The sequence below is a fragment of the Hydractinia symbiolongicarpus genome, chromosome 8 (genome assembly GCF_029227915.1).
Source record: "Hydractinia symbiolongicarpus strain clone_291-10 chromosome 8, HSymV2.1, whole genome shotgun sequence".
NCBI lineage: Eukaryota > Metazoa > Cnidaria > Hydrozoa > Anthoathecata > Hydractiniidae > Hydractinia > Hydractinia symbiolongicarpus.
Genome location: NC_079882.1, coordinates 5,989,265 through 6,008,487, shown reverse-complemented (window position 1 = coordinate 6,008,487; position 19,223 = coordinate 5,989,265). Strand labels below are relative to the sequence as shown.

The following is a 19,223-nucleotide window of genomic DNA, read 5'->3' as shown; positions in this document are numbered from 1 at the left end:
TCCAGCTTTTTTCATATTTTGGTTTTTCTACATTTTTGTAAGTTGATAAACAAATTAATCAATAAATATAACCAACAATGTAAAAATTGAAAGTATATTTTGAAATTAAATTTCATCTCTTTAGGATTAAACAATTTTAATTAACATAAGTAATCATCAAGATTTCTGTATGTTATTTATTCAGAAGGTTGCTAATGACTAAAATATTCACACATTTTTTTTCATTTTAAGAAATGTTTGAAATTTTTCTTTAAAATGCCTTAATTATTTCTGCAATGTTCGAACTATAATAACAACAAAAAACCGTTTTTTGTTTTTGTTGCTTTTTGTGACAGATCTTTTCACGTTTTCTTTATAATTCGTTAATTTGCTTTCAACTTTGAATATTTTTCTATTTATGTGTTAAGTGAATAACCTTGTATAAATATATTTTTTTGCGGGAAATTTTTTTAGTTTCGTCTTTATGTTTTTTGTCTCAGTTGCTAAACGGCAAAGTCACCTTTTTACACTACGTAACTAGGTCAACGAGTTAGACTGACGTCTACTTCAGGTTACTGAAGCCTTTGCAGTGGCAATTTTTTATGAGGTCAACTAACTTGGTAACAGGTTGGAATAACAAACGGTAACCCCATGTGGGGTACTAGGGGAAGGGACGTGCACCTGAAATGGGCTAACCGGTTTAGAATTGACGGGTGGTGACGTAATTATAAGCCTTTAAATTCTAATATCCTCTAACCAACCATCAAAACAGATGATCCTATGCGTTATTGTGATAGCGTTTCAAGCTCTACGCAGAAGCAATGGCTAAACAAATTTCGTAAAAAAAAAATGTACGTGGACTGGTCACAGTTGACATTACCAAAATTTTTTTGAATCAACTAACTTTTTTGTTGTTTTTTCTGCCTGAGTGGGTTATTTGTTTGGTTTAACCACTCGTATATAATAATACACTGCTGCTGTGTATCTGTGACTTTTGAGGAGATGACATTATGTCTCATTTATTTATGGACAAATTAGTTACAATTTTGACATTACTAGAAAAGTTTACCGCTAACAATTTACCTAAAATAGTGAAGCCATTTTATTGCACGTGTAGCTTTCAAAGCGAATAACTTGGAAACAGGTTGGAAATGTTTGACGTGAACTCCCAAATGGGTAACTGTGAATCGTATTGCATCTACAACTTTGATGGCAAATAATTTGGAAACGGATAAAAATTACTGACGTCATCTTGTCGGTAACTAGAGACCAACTAAGACTAAAGTGAGTTTATTTTCACAACGCTGGGTCAACCAATCCGTTTCGGAATGGACAAACTGTTGACGTTGTCATAAAACATTTAAACCGCAATATCTTCTTACCTGTTTGACAAAATCACATATTCCCATACACATTTGGTCAGCGTTTTCGGCTTTACACAACAATGGCAACTGGTAAAAAAAAAAACTAAAAGAACTATATGTATATGGACAGATCATTCAGGGCATTATCAAGTTGACGGTCAATTAATCCATTGATTTTTTTCTTTGCTTCCCTACCTAAGTGAATTTCCTGCAAGCTTACAATAAACGATTACAGAAATAAATAATAAAAAGTAGCTAAAGATGTTTTCAAGCACCGTTACAGTGAAAGCAAACAGCAAAAACAACGCAATATGAACTAACACAAAATTATTTTCTTGTTTTCTGAATTAGCATTGATATATTCGTACTAATCTGCAAAATTTGTATATTTTAAAGTCATACGTCAATTTCTATTGCTTCGACATTCATGAATAGTTCTTTATTGATGTTTTCGTTCGTTGTGTTATTAAGGGAGGCTGCTACTGCTGCTGCCAGTGTTAGTAAAAGCGCCACCAGGTTGACGTAAAATATGCTGACATGTGTTAGTAGAAACGATGCAGATAAAGATAACAGAAGGATGTAAAAAGCTTCAATCGTGAATAGTAGCATGTTGCTTGTTCCAGCGGATGTAGGATATGTCACTATTGCCACATGTGTTGCTGATACTGCATAATAGCTGGTTGATGTCATCAACAGACAACAGTAGATTGCTGAGATTGCAAAGAAAGAATGGTAGAATTCGATAAGGACCATCCATGTGACAATGAATGTTGCAGTCAACAAAAAGGTTACACATGTTACAGCTTTATATGCTTTTGTTTTGTCGATTACTACTCCTGATACAATGTTGGAGAAAAATCCCAGAATAACAGCAATAAAACCAACTATCCCAATTTGCTTCTCTTTCCCAGGGAATATATTTGTTAAAGTATCGTTTAAAATCATTTCGTATGTGATTTCCAGAGTTGCTGTCACGGAAGTGATATGTGTTATTACTAGAAAAGCTTTGTGTTTGAACAGGCCTTTAATGCTCTCCCAAAACGTCTTTTCGTTAGTTGGCTTCCAGCTTCGCCTTTTTGTAACAATCAGTTTTGTTTGATTGGCGCTATTATCGTCCACAATTGAGATTGAGCTGTTGTTGCTCACTAACCTTTCTTCAGCCAATGATGGTACTGTCTTTGGTCTGCTTCTGACGAAAGTAAATGTGACTACTGTTGCTATTACCCCAACTATTAATTGGTGAAGTACAACTTGCTTCATGCCGTTCTCTATGTGTGTTTTTTCTTTGATGTTAATAAGATATGTTGAATGAATAAATCCAAGAGCTACGGCTATCATATCGAATCCCATAGCAATTCCAATTGCTGTTCCCTTTTCGTGCTCCCCAAACCAGTTAGCCGCTATTTTTGGTGTAAGAAACATATAAGAGGCCAGCGAAAGCGCAGAAAACGAATTCCCTGTTAGCAACAAATAAACACCATAGCTCTCCAAGTATGCAAAATAACGAATAACACATCCAATGAGATTCAAAATGGCTGCCATTCTTAAAGTAACTGCTAGTCCGTATTTGTGAAGGATAAAAGATGCAGGTAAAGTGAAGACGAGACAGGATACAACAAAGACCATAAGCGACATGTGTATTGAAATTGGGGGCACGTCGAAATAGTACTGTAATATATTTGATACAGCTGTGAAGCAGGTGGATGTTGGAGCTACAGCTAACGACAGGATGCAATATCCAGCTAGAACTAACCATCTTCGTTTGTAGAGCTTGTATGTGTTTGTTGACAGCTTGCTGATTGGACTCATGTTTCAGCTGGTAAACAATCTAAAAGAGATTTTATGATTCAGTTGTGCACATAAAGAGTTTGCCTGAAATGCCATATGCTTATAATTTCGTTGTGATAAAGTTTATGCTTTTGACAAGACACTTGTTATTTCTAAACGTCTATGGCAAAGTAGAGAGTACTAACCAGTAAATTTTTTCGCTTTTAATATCTTTTCTTAAAAACGCCATTCTTCAAGATGATTGGACAGCACGTTGTTCCATGATTTCTTTTACTAAATTGAAGAAAGAAAAATTTCTGTGAAGAGTTTTCTTCGTTCTAAACGTTAATCCTTTGTCGTGTGATGTCATCGAGAAAAATATTTAAATATTTACTGAATGTTGGTTTTGAGGTTGTTTAAAAAGAAATAGGGAACTCTCCAACTGTTTTTTACATTCATTGAATAATCTATTATTCATTTATCATCCTAAGCCGAATCAACTGCGGTTTTTTATTTGGTTATGTCACAGTGCAATAGATGCTTTGTAAATCATGCATCGAATTGAAATGTATGTGTATTTTTCGTTGATTCTTTTTTCAATCCTCACATTTCAACTGTCATATTTCATTTATACGTTTTTTATAAATTTAAAAAAAAATATTCCAAATGATTATTTTAGGCTTATTTAGGATAATTTTCCTCAGCAGTATTCGAATATATGTGTTTGAACATTAATTTTTATCTTGACTACAATCTAGTTCAGAAAATTATTGAAATAAAAGTTTAGTTTTGTAGATCCACAAGCAACCACTATCGTTTTTTCCATATTGAACATAAGCACGTTGAATTTGCCAAAGTTCACTTGTCATTGTCCACAAAAGGACTTTGATTCTTAGGTTATTTGGTTAGTTTTAAAACCTCAATCTGTACTAATGCTTGCTGACGTCCGCATTGCCTATTTTTATGTTTTCTGAAACTTCACGCGCCGTTGCGTTGATTGTTTCAGGATTCGGACAGCACATTTTTAACTTTATTTACCCGGTCTACACATTTGCCTTAATAAAACTTTTTACACAGCATTCGGCAGACAATGCTTTTCTCTTCTTCCAAAAAAGTATGAACAACATTGTAGGAAATACTTTAGAGGTGTGAATAAATAAATAAAAAAACAATTAAACACTTTCCCTTCCCAGCTGTTTTCAGATTCAATATTACAATATTCTGTTAAATATTCAATGGTCACAGTTAAAGTTTAAACCTGCAATGTCTGACACTGCTGTAAAATCTTAAACGTAATAAGTGCTTGCTGCCTGCTCTTAAATGAATACTGACAATAGTTAATGATCATTTGCTGCATTTTTTTATAGCCTTGCTAACGGTTATTTGGGCTTTTATATGTTTGTATGTAATATCGGTGTCATCCTTGCAGTATGACTGCTCCCGCAATTTTGATTTGATTTATTGCCTTGAAATACAACCAATTTGTTTCTTTTCTTTACAGTCTGACATGCAGATGAGGGAGATCATGGAGCTGGCTCATAAATTTCTTCAAAATTTCTGTTACGGCAACTCGCAAAATCAGGCTCTTCTTCAGAAATATTTAGACGCGTTCTTATCATCAGGACTTGGGGTAAGTTACTTTGCTTAAAAATCAAACATTTTTTCTTCTTTCCATGCAAGTCATCAGTGTTTTTATGTAATTACTGTTAAAAAACAGGAATTATATTTTGACGTTGTTTTTTAATGTTGACATGATTCAGACGAAATAAAACTCGCTGTGGGGTTTACTTTATTCCTGTCATGATGATTTGAATAAAAATCCATGCTCAATGTATAGAACTTACCCAACCTATTATGCATGTGTACACAGAATACGGGCGTGTGCACTTCCCAAGCAAGAAAACTTGCAAACAGAATAATATTTTTATTTCGAATTGACATCTCACTTGCGATGCGTGGAAACGCGATCTAATTCACTAATGGTTTTTGCTAAACGAACAATACGTTAGCAGGCTGTAGTTTTGTTATTGTTGTTATTATAGTTATTGGAAGCAGAGACAGTTCGGTATATCTTTAACGAAAACCTTGCACTGTGTAATGAAGTTACAGAACGTGTTGTACAACAGATTGTTCACAGTATCGAGCAACATGGAAGGCATGTCAATTATCTGCGCCTACTTCAAACACTACTCAAAGCCGAAGGACAATTGGTGCGCAAAACCCAGGATGTGATTATGTCTGAGGTTGGAAGATTGAAATTTTTATCAGCATTCTCTGTATAAATGTGGGACAAATAAATTTTGAATGACAAATCCTTTTTTTTCTGAACTTTTGTTTGTTTCTGTTTTTATTCAAAATATATGAAAATATATATGTGCTACTATGCTATGTTACCATGTAGTCAATGAGAAAATATTTTATTTTGACTTTCTTGTATAAAGAGAGAGAGAGTTGTATAAACAGAAGTTTTATTCTGAATGGTAAACCTTGTGAAGAGAAAAATAGGGTTAAAAGCTCAAACATTTGACTTCGTCAGGAAATAATTTATCCCAAATCGATTTCCTCATTCCGTGGCGTCCTTATTCTATGTCACTGTGTAATCAGTTGCTTCTTTTGATTTAGCTGACTAGCATGGGCGAAGAGATCCTGGTGTTCTACAACGACCATTCTTCGTTTGCTAACCTGTTGGAAATGATGCAATCAGAAAGAGAGCGTTCGGAAGAATCGAGCCCGTTACTGTATCACATCCAGTTGGTGCAGTTATTGGCGAGTTGCACAGAAGGAAAGAACGTGTACACTGAAATAAAGTGTCACAGTTTGTTACCTCTCGATGATATTGTTCGTATTGTTACTCATCCTGATTGTATTCCAGAGGTTAGATATTAGTCTTGGTGTGCTAGTGATGTAGTGTATCATGTTGTCTCGATGCTTCAGGCAGAACCTTGTAAACCTTAAAAGAAGACTACGTAAACTTGAAAAAATCTATCGTTTTTTAAAGAAATATCTTTGAAAACCTTGTGGAAAATGAATATTCCTAACACATTTCTGAAACTTCAATGTTTGGGAATGACACGATTCTTTACCATAAACGTTTGGAATAAAACGTAAAACTTAAGCCTTTAAAACTCCCATAGCCATCCATCCGACCTAATGTTATTGTATTTTTAACGTTATGTGCTATTAAAAATTGTATGTAATACTGCTACGATTGTCGTTCATTTATTAAAGAAGCAATTCTGCATTCTGCTACTAGACTCAAGACAATACTAAAAGCAACCCAAATTTACGATAATGCAACGTAAACTTACGATGAAACAGCGTCGCAACAAAAATGAAGGGAAAATCGTTGTTTTTCGAATATCTGTATAATAGCTTGTTTCTTTTTGCGTTTAGGTTAAATCATCGTATGTCCACTTTTTAAACCATTGTTATGTCGATACAGAAGTTGAGATGAAGGAAATATACAGCAGTAGTCACATATGGACGCTGTTTGAAGATTTTATGGTGGATATGGGAAAGGTGATGCTTGTTACGTTCGAATTAAAGAGACTACTTTCATTGTGCTTTTAGAATTTGTAACGTAATGTAGTTAATGTTGTTGAATTGTAAAATTCTGATTTTTACATATTGCAACTGTCTTTTTAAACCAAACTTTCCAGCCGGTAAACCAATCAACTTTCAGAATTATTTAGCGTCGTAGTTAATACTTTTAACTTTTGTTATTTCTTAGGTTGCGAACACTACGCATGATCGAAAGCATGCTGACACTTTGTTGGAATCCTACGTCACCACTGTCATTCCTGAAATTTTGACAGTTTTTTTCAATTCACCCTTCTCAGAAACCAGTACATCGGTGAAGGTATTTCTCCTTTAGCATGTTATAAGAAGATCGGATTATTGAATAAAACTGTGTTAGTGTTACTGATTTCTCTAAAATATTTCTAATATTGCCGTAACCAACTACTGTTCACATAAAATGTAAATAATTATAAGTTGTTGTTTTTAAATTATAGTTATGTTTTTTCTTCGTATAGTCGCGGCAGCCTATCTTTGTTCGGTTACTTTCGGCGTTGTTTCGTTTATCTCAATGCACATGGATGACTGGTCAGCAAAAATATCAGATCGAAAATTGCATACAAAATTTACTAGAGATTGGTATGGTGACTACTACTTTTAGTGCTGTTGTTGTCGTTATTGTTGTTGTCGCCGTCGTCTTCATTGTTGTTATTGTTGTTGATGGTGTTTTGTCGAGCCTAGATTTCTTAAGAATATCACCTCTTTCTTTTCTAGCCAAACCTCGCGGAATTGTGATACCTACTGCTTTGGAAACAGAAGTGCAGAATTTAGTGACTCGATCAAGGATTGTTTTGAGACATAGCAGGCACTGGTTAAGCCATCGGCAAAGAAAAGATTCTGTGTTATTAAAAACAATGTCGAAAGATTATCGAAATATCATTGAAGGCTTGCAGGTCAGATGTTTTTTATTTGTTTTTGTTTTTTAAAGATTATTATTTTAACGATGCATTTGGTTTTCTTGTGTTTTCATATTTTCGTCGGTGCACGGTTGTTTATATTTGTAATTTGTTTTCTCTCAAGCTTCTATAACTACTGCACAACTAAGTATCATGGGTAATGTCATAGATAGATATCATACTTTAACAACAATTTTATCTCGAAGGTATTTCGTAAACCATTTATGACTTTGGGTTTTTTCTCTCTTTTTTTATAATTAGCTTGTGCTACGAAAAACAACTATTTTCAAATCACTTTCAGTTACCATACGTCAACCATATATGCTCTTATTTTAACGACTATCTTGGTGAACGTTGAAAAAAGCAAATTTAGTGGCTTCTAGACTGCATTCTTAACTAACAACTGTTTTGTGTGACGTGTGTTTAGGATATTGTTGCATTACTAGAAGATCAGTTAAGACCGCTAGTAGAAGCAGAATCATCTTTACTTGTCGACATACTTTACCACCCACACTTGCTATTTGCGAACGGTTCAGAAAACAGAGGAAAAGCTGATAACGGTGGTTTTATTGCCAAGTAAGTGAAGTCATTACTTGTATGTCATTATTTTTACGATTGCTGTCAAAGTTTCAGTACTAAGATCTTGGAAGTGAATCCCCTAGTGTTATAGCTACTTGTTACAGAAAGGTAAGACACCTTTAATCAGAGAATAATCAGTCATGCAGAAGTATATTTATATACACGTTTAAAATTTGTTATGCCAGGACTCTCAGATCTCTGTATTTAATCAGTGATGTGGACCATAATTCATAATACCTGCGAAACTACTTTGCACTTTAATAAAACACGTTAGCACTTACCATTGTGGTTCTTTTAATGTGTCATAGTTTGAGAAATGACGACAGCAGCAGTGTGGTTTATGCTGTGTTCTTTTTGTTTTGTATACACGCCATGCAATGGCTTCGTTTATTGCAATGCAATGTATTGACGTCACCAAATCATTGAAATAGTTCCGCGCCGAAAAATATTTGTCTTGGGATGGTGGTTGCATACAGCGGAGATAGTACAACTTTACTCAAACCAGCATTTGTTGATTGGAAAGGATTCCGCTTTCTTTGAAATGTTTTTTTTTTTTTTTTTTTTTTGTAAACACGGGCACTGAATTTTTTTCCAGTTGTTATAGCTCTTCTGTACTCTTCTGCGTTTTTTTTGTTTAGGCTTATCGAGCACACGAATTCTCTCATGTTAGACAACGAGCATTTATGCATAAAAATTTTGCGCGTGTTACAACAAATGCTTGAGAAAGAAACAGATTTTGGCGAAAAGGTATTTAGAATTTTAACATTCATGAAGAGATCTTGTTAAAATAATTTTTTCGTTTTTTTTTTTCATTGTTCCATATAGTTGCTATAGTTGGATTTTCAGCTATTGAGTAAATTATGCTGATTAGGTGCTATGGCATTTACGGGGAAAAGTCGGTTAAAATTTTAAAATTTCAAAAATCTCTCTAGCCAATCAAAGCTTGTATGCTAGAATGCTTCATCTAACCGAGCTATGTGTTTAAACATCTCAGCTAACGTTGTATACGTCTACGTCTACGACTATGTCTATTTTAATATATTTTGTTTAGGGCGAAAAGCTTCGTAAAACATTGCTGGCATTGTACTTCCGACCAGATGAATTATGTTTTAAAATGAAAGAACCAAAGAGTGGCTTTGCTCTTACTGCGCATGCCCCTACGTCGGTATTCCTTTATCGAGCCAATCGAAGTTTATTTGATATGCAATGCATGATGGATCAAAATGGCGCGACAGATCTTGTCATTGATTTAATCATGTCTGAACCAAGTACGACTGTTTTTTCGGAATCTGTCCAACTTGCTATTGCGTTGTTGGAAGGCGGGAATGGATCTGTACAGGTAGAACTCGCTATTTATTTATGTATTCTAATTCTTTTCCAATAGTAGTTTTATTTCAGTTGCAGTTGTTGAAGAACTTCAAGTCTGTTTGTTCCTTTCTATTGTAAAATTAAAATAACATCTGTCTGTTCTCTTCAGAAATCATTCTACAGGCGTTTTTTGTCGTCGAAAACTGAAGCTTTCTTCCGGTATATTTACGAGCAAATCACTGACGCAGAAGAAGAAATCAAAGCGAACATCACCATGAATACTGATAGTGCAACCAGAAAGAAAGAAGAAGATAAGGAAAGCGAGAAAGCAAAAGATCCAATGGCTAGAAGAGACACGATGCACATTTTGAGAAGAGATGCTAGAGATACACATGTATTAAGTAGGACTACCTCCTTTGTTGATTTTGTTTGAAGATATGATTTTAAATTTTTATTTCGTTGCCGTAAATGTGTAAGATTGGCGGATATACTTTTTGGCGCGAAAAAGCTATAGTCAATCCTTTTACGGCTTGATAACTCCAGCTTGAGAAAAATTTGGGATAGATAATAAAAATAAGCGAGGTGTATAGCGTTGATAGAGAGTTGAAAAATATATGAATTTATTTTATGTTTTGAGTTACGGCAATGTAACTTATATTATGCAAAAGTAGGTTTTGAACCTGTTCCGTAAAGTACACCTGAGACTTAATGGGCGGTTTCAGAATGAAACTATCATTTACGTCGATAGCTTCTTACCGTAAGTTCCCACCCTCCTACCCAAAAGTCTTTAACAAAAATAATAATTTTCTCTCTACTATCCAATCAGAAACATCTAGTTTATTTATTTATTTATTACTTATCTATCTATTGCAACTTACTGTAATGTTACTAAACGACTCAACTAACAAAAAATAGAGCATAAGTAAAGTTAAAGAACGAAGTGAATTAGTTAACAATATGTGTTTCTGTGTGCTGAAATATGTATTTCTATTTAGGTATGCTTGTGTCTTTGACCGACGAAGTGAAAGAACAACTAACCGAAGCAGCGCAGCAAACTAACAAAGCGTACAGCGCCGTGCGAAAGGGGCGCGAGGGCGAAGGTTCGGACGGTGCCCGTAACACGTCGCAAGATAACTTCAAATCATCTACCGTCGGACATTACTTGTCGTCAGAAATTGTCATCATGCAACCCATTTTACGCTTCCTGCAGTTGCTTTGTGAAAACCATAACTCTGAAATGCAGGTACTAACGAATTTAGCCTGGATTTACTGGTCGGGCTAGCATGCGTTTATTTTGTGTGAAACAGGGTGGGTGGATGGAATGATTTTGTAATTAGAAATCAATTGTTTATTAGACATTAAAACAGCGAAAGGCGTTTATGTTGTATAAAAGGATGAAGCAGTGTGCTTCTGTTATTAGAAAGAGTTTTTGACAATTTACTGTGTTTGATTTTAGTGTGAAGTAAAGTAGTCGAGCACAAAAGTAGAAGTTTATACGAAGCTAGTTTGTATGTTAGAAGATTTCTTCTTTCAATTAGAGTTGTTAATGAGTGTTTTGCTAGTTGGCGAACCTAAAACTTTGATTATATGATTAGTGGCTATTATTAGCAATTGCTCACCGCCGACTAGAAAGTAGTTTGATACAATGACCTAAATTCGAGGTAGGGATAGATTAGTAGACTTCTTTAATTTTTAAACTTACAAGTTTTGATAAGAGAAAAATGTTTTTGTTACCCTGTTGTAGAACTATCTTCGCAAGCAAGAACATAAAAACAATTACAATTTGGTGTTAGAAACTCTCTCATTTCTCGACTGTATTTGTGGCAGTACTACCGGAGGTCTGGGACTGCTTGGACTCTACATCAACGAACACAATGTTGCGCTAATTAATCAATGTTTGTGTACACTCACTGAATATTGTCAAGGTCCATGTCATGATAATCAGGTAGGTAGCATTTCCTTTCCGTATATTTAAATGCTTCACGTTTCATTCATTTACTCATTAATTTCTTCATTCATTCATTTATTCATTCATTTGCTTATTTTGTTGTCACCAAAAGAATGCGATTTGTTTGTTTGCTTCGTATAAAACCTTAATATTTGAAATGTCAGCATGCTTTTTGAAATTGCTTTTTCTTTTTCAACAGAACTCTATCGTCAGTCACGAGTGTAATGGGATGGATATCATCAACGCCTTAGTACTCAACGAAATTAATCCTTTAAGTAAACACAGGATGGATTTGGTTATGGAACTCAAGGTATGTTGAATATACCTCTAATTTGTATGGTCTGCCGGCATATGTTGACTAAAGAATGTATATTGATATTACAATCAGAAAGATAAATGACAAATCAATCTTTACAAGATAACTGAAATTTCTATATAAAAGAGTAAAATGTTATACTATTTCTTGACATGGTTTTAAATAAGTTTTTAATTTTTAAATTTAACATTGTGCCGTTTCCATTGTCCAATTGGATATTTTTGGCCAATCAGGCATAAAACTATGAAATATACAGCGAAAATATATAAAAGTCAAAAAACATTGCATTAAGTTTGACTTGACAACATGACCAAACCAATAACTGAAGCGAACTTGTAATCTTTTTAGTCAACTCAGCATGTTTCTGCGATAACACCATTCGGTATGCATCTCTCGTATATCCGTAAGTGTAGTGTCACCAATGTGTATTACGTTTGTCATGCTTTAGGATAACGCATCGAAACTGCTTCTTGCTATTATGGAAAGTCGTCACGATGGTATAAATGCAGAAAAGATCTTGTATAATATGAGTCCCCATCAACTGGTAAGAATTAGGTTCTTAGCTTATGCATCATAAACAACTCCATTCTGAAATTTTAAATACTGTTGTCAGAGCGTTGAACTAGCTACTTCGGATTCCAGATGTTACACTTTGTGATACCGTAACACATATTCCTACTCCAATTTTTTCTTTTACCAACAGTTAGATGTCTGTAAACAAGCGTACCGTCAAGAAGACATTGATACAGCCGAAGATAGTGACATTTCACCAAGAGATGTCGGTCATAATGTGTACATACTAGCTTATCAGGTATATATTGATTTCTTTTATACACTTCACTGCAATGCAAGTCGAGAAGACAAAAAGTGTGTGTAGCATTCGCTTGTCATTATAATGCACTTGATGTGAGACATTTAGTGTGCAAGCCTATTCTAAGCTTCATTTATACTACCATTTGTATTACTGGCAAATGTTATATTTTTTTTATCTAAGCTGGCCAAGCATAATAAAGAGCTGGCAGAATTACTGTCAGTCGAAGAATCTGAGAATGGCATACCAATCGACCCTGCGTTAGAGTATTATTCCAAACATACAGCTCAAATTGAGGTATTGACATTATTGCCTAATCCAGATTTTTTTTACTCGGCTTTAAGAGGCAAAATAGGAGATATGAAACAGACCGACGAAAATGATGGCCAACAAAGTTCGGCGCAATAATTTACGTGATTTACTTACATTCGGGCAAAATGTTTATGTAAAAACACATAGGCAAAAATATTTTATGTAGTTTGGTAAGAAAAGTTTGGTAAAAATAAAAATTACTCATTAAGATTGTACACCTGTCATTTAATTTTAGGTAGTTAGAAAAGATAGAGGATTGGAACAGATTAATTTCCCTGTTCCCGCTGTTTGTGAATATTTAACCGAGAAGAAGAAGGAAGAGGTGTATCAGTCGTGTGAACGGGATGAACATAATAGTAAAGTAAGGAATATTTTATTGATAACTTCACCATTTACTTGACTGACCATTTTGAGAAGTGAAACGTGAAGAAAGTTTTTAGCAATTTGTTCATATTTTTTTTCAGTCATTGTGGTTGATTGCGTTTTTGCTATGTTTGTTGGAACTGTAAAACGCTTGCCTATCCTCCCTGTCCAATATATATTTATCAAACCCAATCTTTCATAATGTAGGTATCAGATTTCTTTGAAAGGACAGAAGATTTATACAAAGAAATGGTTTGGCAAAAAAAGCTGCGAGGTACTTGAAGTTTTCTCTAGAAGTACATTTCTGTTTCTTTTTTTACTTCGTTCATTTTTTTTTATTTCATTTTTTTTTTTAGATAATCCCACGTTTTTTTGGATCAGCAGGAATTGGCATCTTTGGGAAAATATTGCATTGAATCTAGCCATTGTCATTAATTTACTTGTGGCGTTTTTTTATCCGTTTTCTAACAAACCCGTTGGTACGTTTCCTGTTTACTCAAGTTGTGTTTAACTACCGTCATAAGTCTCCGATGTTTTTATTTAATATTTAGTATTGTATTTTAGAACTTGATCACAGATTATCCATACTAATATGGCTGGCAATACTGGTTTCTTTCGTCATCAGCATAACCATTCCAAGACTTTCTGGCATTCGTACACTAGTTGGTGCTGTTATTCTTCGTATGATATTCTCTGTTGGCATCACACCTACCTTATGGCTGCTTGGTTTTACTAATGTAGGATTGAGTTATTTTTGTTCAAAATATAAAAAATTGATTGTTGAAAGGTGATAAAATCGCTTTTTTATACGCGTTTGATACATAGGATTGTTAAGTTGTATAGTAATGAACAGATTGTGCAAAATCGCACGATACTTGTGCGTACGAAATGATAACGAAACAGAAGTTTTTCCCTACGAAAATGTTACTCTCGCGAAAAGAAATTTTTATTATTAACATGTCCTTATATTTTGTAGATGATTAATCGTGTGATACTAGCGTTGAGTTATGTTGGTAACAACGGCACGATGGCATCGGAAAGCTATCGCAAGATGTTTACGGACAAAATTTTCCTGCTTCATATCGCGTGTGTGATTATCAGTTTCAAAGGATTTTTCGCGCACGAGTTCTTCTACAGTGTACTGGTAAGATGTCTTTATTTTTAAACTATTAATAAAACACGGTTTTATAACAGCAATAATAAAAATGAGACAGTTGAAAATCTTGTGTTTTTGAAATACCTTGTTCTTATGTTTTTTGACTCGCTTAGTACCGTTGTTGCGATGCACCTTTCAGTATGTATGTCAAACATGTACCTTGTCAAAAATATTGAATATTTTTTAGATGATCGATGTTATATTCCGCGAAGAAACCTTACTCAATGTTGTGAAGAGTGTCACGCGTAATGGTCGGTCTATCGTTCTTACTGCCTTGCTGGCTCTAGTACTTGTCTATTTATTTTCTATTGTCGGCTTTATGTTCTTCCGTGAAGACTTTTATGTGGAAACTGAACCATCAAGGCTGGAAGAAGTCGCCTCTAAAGGTAATGACTGTTTTACGTCACCCCTTCAGTGTCGTTCAAATGTAATCTTCGTATTCTGGTCATTGTCGTTGGTCCAACAACGGGGAAATCTGGTACACTCTCAATTGTTTTTACTAAAAATTTAAAATAATACACTGTAGCGTTCTCCAAGAAGCGATAGAAGCAGTAAAGTCGTTTTGCCATTCTATAATAAATTCAGTAAAAATGAGACGCAATGCTGGCTTGGTTGGTCCTTTTTTAATTTCATGATTTCTCATAGCATCTCCTCAATACTGCTCTGCAGCAAACTGTACAGTTTCAACAACATCAATGCTATCACAAAAGGAAGAAGAGTCTTCAACAGTTCGTGAGCACGCTTGTGAAAACCTCATCATGTGCATTATCACAACGTTAAACAAAGGCTTAAGGAGTGGAGGAGGTATTGGAGATATACTGCGATCTCCTTCTAAAACGGTATTTTACTTTCTACTTTATTTTCTACTTTATCCGTGGTGTCCAGAGAATTGAGAAAAAATAAAAACTAAGGGAGGAAATTCTCCAGGGGCGGGAGGGGTCAATCTTCAGACGAATAATTTTCACTGAGGACAAAACTGAAGGGGTAATTCTCCAGGGGGAATTCACTTGGTACTACATTACATGAAGGACCAGCTCTGTTGCTGAGTAGATTAAAAAGGGATGCTATTTGGTTTGATTTTTCAGTCTATGATACCTTAAGGGGATTAATTTTTGGCTAAAATTCACGAAATTAAGCCCATGCGAAATATTTCGAAATGTGCAATTCGCAAAATTAAAGCCTTAATTAAGAATAAGTTTATTTAGATTTAATTTACTTAATTTAGAATTAAGCGAATATTTTAAAAAAAAACTTTAAGTAAATATTGAATTCATTTATTTTTCTATTTTGCATAAAAAGAACATGATATATATCTTTTAATCGATGATTTTTGTTCTTATAATGTCCCTGTGTTCCTACTCTCGCTGCAACATTTATGTATCAACTATATCAAATAAATGCATTCCGTAAAAACCCTTGCGCATAGCATCATGTTCAGCTGCGAAATACCATTGCATGTCTTTTTCCATATAAATGAGTGGATACTGTACCTAATTTTTGTCATGTTTATTTCAGGACCGTTACTTCGTGGCCCGTGTGTTTTATGATCTTTTGTTCTTCTTCGTGGTGATCATTATTGTTCTCAATTTAATTTTTGGTGTCATTATCGATACGTTTGCAGATTTAAGAAGCGAAAAACAAACAAAAGAAGAGATTTTAAAAAACAGTTGTTTCATATGTGGTAAGTGCGAATTGTATTTGCGTAACAAAATGAACCAAAAAATAAATCTTTCCCATTTTCACTGTGTCAAGAAATAATTCGGGAGAAAGTTGAAGCTAAATGATCAGGAGATTGTTGCTCAAATACCTTGTACTGGGAAAAAAAGACTATTTTTTAGACTAAACGTTTTGAACTATTACCTTATCGGTAAAAAAACAATTATTCTGCTAAAACGTCCTTGAGCATCCTATCGGCTGGCTATTGCTCCCCTCTGATACTTCTGACCCGCTAGTTTTTAGAAATTCTGTTTTGAGTTTTAAAAATATAAAGTATAAAAAAATGAAATTATTCCAAGTTCTTCTTTTTATATAACAATTTTTACTAAAAAACGTTAAACTGGAATCGCCAAAATCGATGAGTAACGAAGTGGTCAAAAAAATAAAAAAATCGGTAAAAAGGGTGGTCAGTAGAATAAGGTCGGTAAAAGATTTTGGGTAGAGAATGTTATTCACTACGTCAAATTTAGTTTTTTTACCGACTTATTGATAAGATATGTGCCTCTTCTATATTTGCTCCCTTTCCCGAGCAAAAGGACTGGTTATTTATTGTTAGTGCAGCGAGAGGGTGAGGACATTTAAAGGTATGAAGCTAACGTGATACTGTTTTCTCTTAAGGTTTCTGTTTGAACGTTAAAAGAAAAAATTTTCTTTTTTGTCAACAGGTTTAGAGCGTTCTTCATTCGATAATCGATCAGTAACGTTTGAAAATCACTCAAATAACGAGCATAATATGTGGGATTATTTATACTTTATCGTCTTGTTAAAAGTGAAGGATCCAACAGAATTCACTGGACCCGAGAGTTATGTCGCAGAAATGATCAAGGTAACGTTGGATCAAAGTTATTGTTTAAATTATTTTGGAGGTTTTTTTCAATTAACTTAATTTGTTGCAGGCGCGCAATCTGGAGTGGTTTCCACGTCTTCGTTGTATGTCGCTATCGATGCATGAAACAGAAAGTGAGCAAAACGAGATGAGGAATCTACATTTACAACTCGAATCCACGAATCATCTCGTTCATATTTTGTCAAAGCAATTAAGTGAGTTACGCGAGCAGGTGAGTTGTCAACAGAAATCTATTTTTATTTTTTAATTTTATCTACTTTTCCACTTATAAACTATGATAAAACCTAAATATTTCTTTCTTGTTTAGATGATGGAACAACGAAAACAAAAACAAAAACTCGGATTATTATCCAACCCTGCTAATCGAACTTACGGTCCTTATAACGGTTCCGTATATCCTTACCAACATCCCCGTCAACAAGCAAGCTAAAATTAATTTTAAAAACACAGGATGAACATACAGTTTTTGAGAGGTCTAGAACCCACGTTTACATTTGAGCTTAATTATTTACATGGTAAGATAGAAGTATGGGTTCTAGGTTTCGTTATTTATGCTCACCTTAAAGACACAATTATTGCGAACATAAATTATTGTGGCGTAAATAATCGCAATTTTTGCTCAAAATCGTAATAATTTATGTCGCAAAAAAATAGAAAAGCATTGAAACAGGAATGGTTATGTCGCGAAATCAATCATTTTGCGATAGTTTTAGGTATTATAATCTTTAAGCTATTCCTTCAAGGCTGGACTTTTTTTAAAATTATCCCCAGTGGAATTTATTGTGTAGCAGATAAATTAATTTTTGTTGTGTCTTGTTCTTTGTTTTATTTATTTATTTAAACTAAATCGTGACTTAGTGTCAGTGTCAGCTTAAGGTCATTCTCAGCTAGACAATTTTTGGTTTTGTTATTGTTAAATGCTTATTGTACTTTTAGCTTGAAGTTTTTTTCGTAAGCTGTCTAGTCGAGATTGAGGGAGGTGTAATTTTTTGTTTTAAATATGCAAATAGTTTATGTTTTTATATTGTATGAGAATATTCAAATTCCAAATCACATTGTTATAAATATTTGAATCGTAGAAGATTAGAGCGAGTCCTTTCCCAAACTTTTTTCGTGTTGTGTGTTGGTACAGCGTGTTGAGGTGGCTGTGATGCATGGGCGTTTAATGTTTTGTAATTGTATTGTGTATCTGCGTTGTATTTTGTATACAGTGATTTTTATAAGTATTAAACGGTTGAGTTTTTGTTTCAAAAAAATTAGTTCATTATCAACAGACTTATTCTCGCTTCTCATAATTCATTTTTATATTTTTCTGATTCTTACAACGGCAAAAAACCCGAAACCAATATTTCCTGTTCTGGAAAGAAGGATCCTATTAAAGATTAAAAGGGTTTTAGACCTATATATCGATCGTTATATCTTTCAGCTCTATCCAATGTGATAATAAATTTTTCTGGTAGCTCGTCTGTTCTGTAGTTGTTCAGTAAATACAGAGTATTATAGATTTTTTTACAAGCTTATCCGAGAATCGATTTTGTAAATTTAAAAAATAAATATTCAATTCTTTTTTCCCACTTTTTTTTCTGTGTTGTCAACATGGGTTTATTTATATAGCAATTCGATTTCGTATAGGGACACGTGTCTGTCATATGTTTTGCTTAAAATTGCATAGGGCATTTGGAAGCATCGCTGATATTATAAATGAAATTATAAACACTGAAAAATATTTATCAGTGTTTGCATAGGTTTGACAGCTTCCTGGGAAATCCTGGAATTTAAATCTCCATTAATTTATCATCTTGTCTGGAAATATTTGAACCCTCTAATGTAGAAAATCCCGGATTTTAGCGTAATTTTCTGGAAAGTTTCGGAGTTCATTGTATAACTACAGGCCTAACTAAAGTCCTCAAATTTCAGTTTACATTATGGCAACCCAGCACGGAATTCTGACTAAGAGGACAAACCATTTCATGCGAGATAAAAAATAATATTCGCCAAAAAAAATAAACCTTCGATTTATATGTTTTGCTGAGGAATATATAGGTTTCTTTAATAATGGTTCAAGATCTAAAAGAATTGTGCAATACTCAGGGTGGACACAAATAAAATCAAAATAACCCAAATATTTTGACCAAAATTTTGGTTCTTCCTAGAAACTCCTGAAATTGTCTATGGTGACATTTTTATGTGAAAAAATTTAAGCATATGTTTATCTGGCAACATCCTCTTGAATTGTTACTGCAATTTGAAATAAACAGCCCCTCTGACTTTCAAGGAAAGAACGG

At 34.0% G+C, this 19,223-nt stretch overlaps 2 protein-coding genes across 3 annotated transcripts in view; one reads left to right on the top strand and one right to left on the bottom strand.

The window, feature by feature from the left end:
* Window positions 1-18,507, top strand: part of LOC130655305 (inositol 1,4,5-trisphosphate receptor type 1-like) — a 41,038-nt gene extending 22,531 nt beyond the window's left edge. The window contains exons 30-57 of the mRNA XM_057458039.1: window positions 4,612-4,740; window positions 5,153-5,353; window positions 5,733-5,984; window positions 6,504-6,629; window positions 6,841-6,969; window positions 7,145-7,265; window positions 7,401-7,579; window positions 8,010-8,158; window positions 8,800-8,908; window positions 9,213-9,500; window positions 9,639-9,870; window positions 10,465-10,712; window positions 11,214-11,414; window positions 11,617-11,727; window positions 12,182-12,277; window positions 12,437-12,544; window positions 12,728-12,841; window positions 13,092-13,217; window positions 13,427-13,493; window positions 13,576-13,698; window positions 13,784-13,956; window positions 14,196-14,363; window positions 14,563-14,761; window positions 15,021-15,214; window positions 15,891-16,056; window positions 16,757-16,917; window positions 16,988-17,149; window positions 17,246-18,507. Coding sequence (XP_057314022.1) covers window positions 4,612-4,740; window positions 5,153-5,353; window positions 5,733-5,984; window positions 6,504-6,629; window positions 6,841-6,969; window positions 7,145-7,265; window positions 7,401-7,579; window positions 8,010-8,158; window positions 8,800-8,908; window positions 9,213-9,500; window positions 9,639-9,870; window positions 10,465-10,712; window positions 11,214-11,414; window positions 11,617-11,727; window positions 12,182-12,277; window positions 12,437-12,544; window positions 12,728-12,841; window positions 13,092-13,217; window positions 13,427-13,493; window positions 13,576-13,698; window positions 13,784-13,956; window positions 14,196-14,363; window positions 14,563-14,761; window positions 15,021-15,214; window positions 15,891-16,056; window positions 16,757-16,917; window positions 16,988-17,149; window positions 17,246-17,368 — 4,455 coding nt within the window. The 3' untranslated portion in view covers window positions 17,369-18,507. The remainder of the gene's footprint in view (window positions 1-4,611; window positions 4,741-5,152; window positions 5,354-5,732; window positions 5,985-6,503; window positions 6,630-6,840; window positions 6,970-7,144; window positions 7,266-7,400; window positions 7,580-8,009; window positions 8,159-8,799; window positions 8,909-9,212; window positions 9,501-9,638; window positions 9,871-10,464; window positions 10,713-11,213; window positions 11,415-11,616; window positions 11,728-12,181; window positions 12,278-12,436; window positions 12,545-12,727; window positions 12,842-13,091; window positions 13,218-13,426; window positions 13,494-13,575; window positions 13,699-13,783; window positions 13,957-14,195; window positions 14,364-14,562; window positions 14,762-15,020; window positions 15,215-15,890; window positions 16,057-16,756; window positions 16,918-16,987; window positions 17,150-17,245) is intronic.
* LOC130655307 (uncharacterized MFS-type transporter C09D4.1-like) lies at window positions 1,658-8,504 on the bottom strand. 2 transcript variants are annotated; one of them, XM_057458044.1, is made up of 3 exons: window positions 8,443-8,504; window positions 3,317-3,404; window positions 1,658-3,171 (listed from the first exon to the last, which is right to left on the bottom strand). In XM_057458044.1, the coding sequence occupies exon 3, from the start codon at window positions 3,150-3,152 to the stop codon at window positions 1,740-1,742; it is 1,413 nt and encodes a 470-aa protein (XP_057314027.1). In that variant the 5' UTR covers window positions 3,153-3,171; window positions 3,317-3,404; window positions 8,443-8,504; the 3' UTR covers window positions 1,658-1,739. The 2 variants fall into 2 exon arrangements, with proteins under 2 accessions (XP_057314027.1, XP_057314026.1); XM_057458043.1 differs by lacking the exon at window positions 8,443-8,504 and having other exon boundaries at window positions 3,317-3,483.
* Window positions 18,508-19,223: the final 716 nt, after the last annotated feature.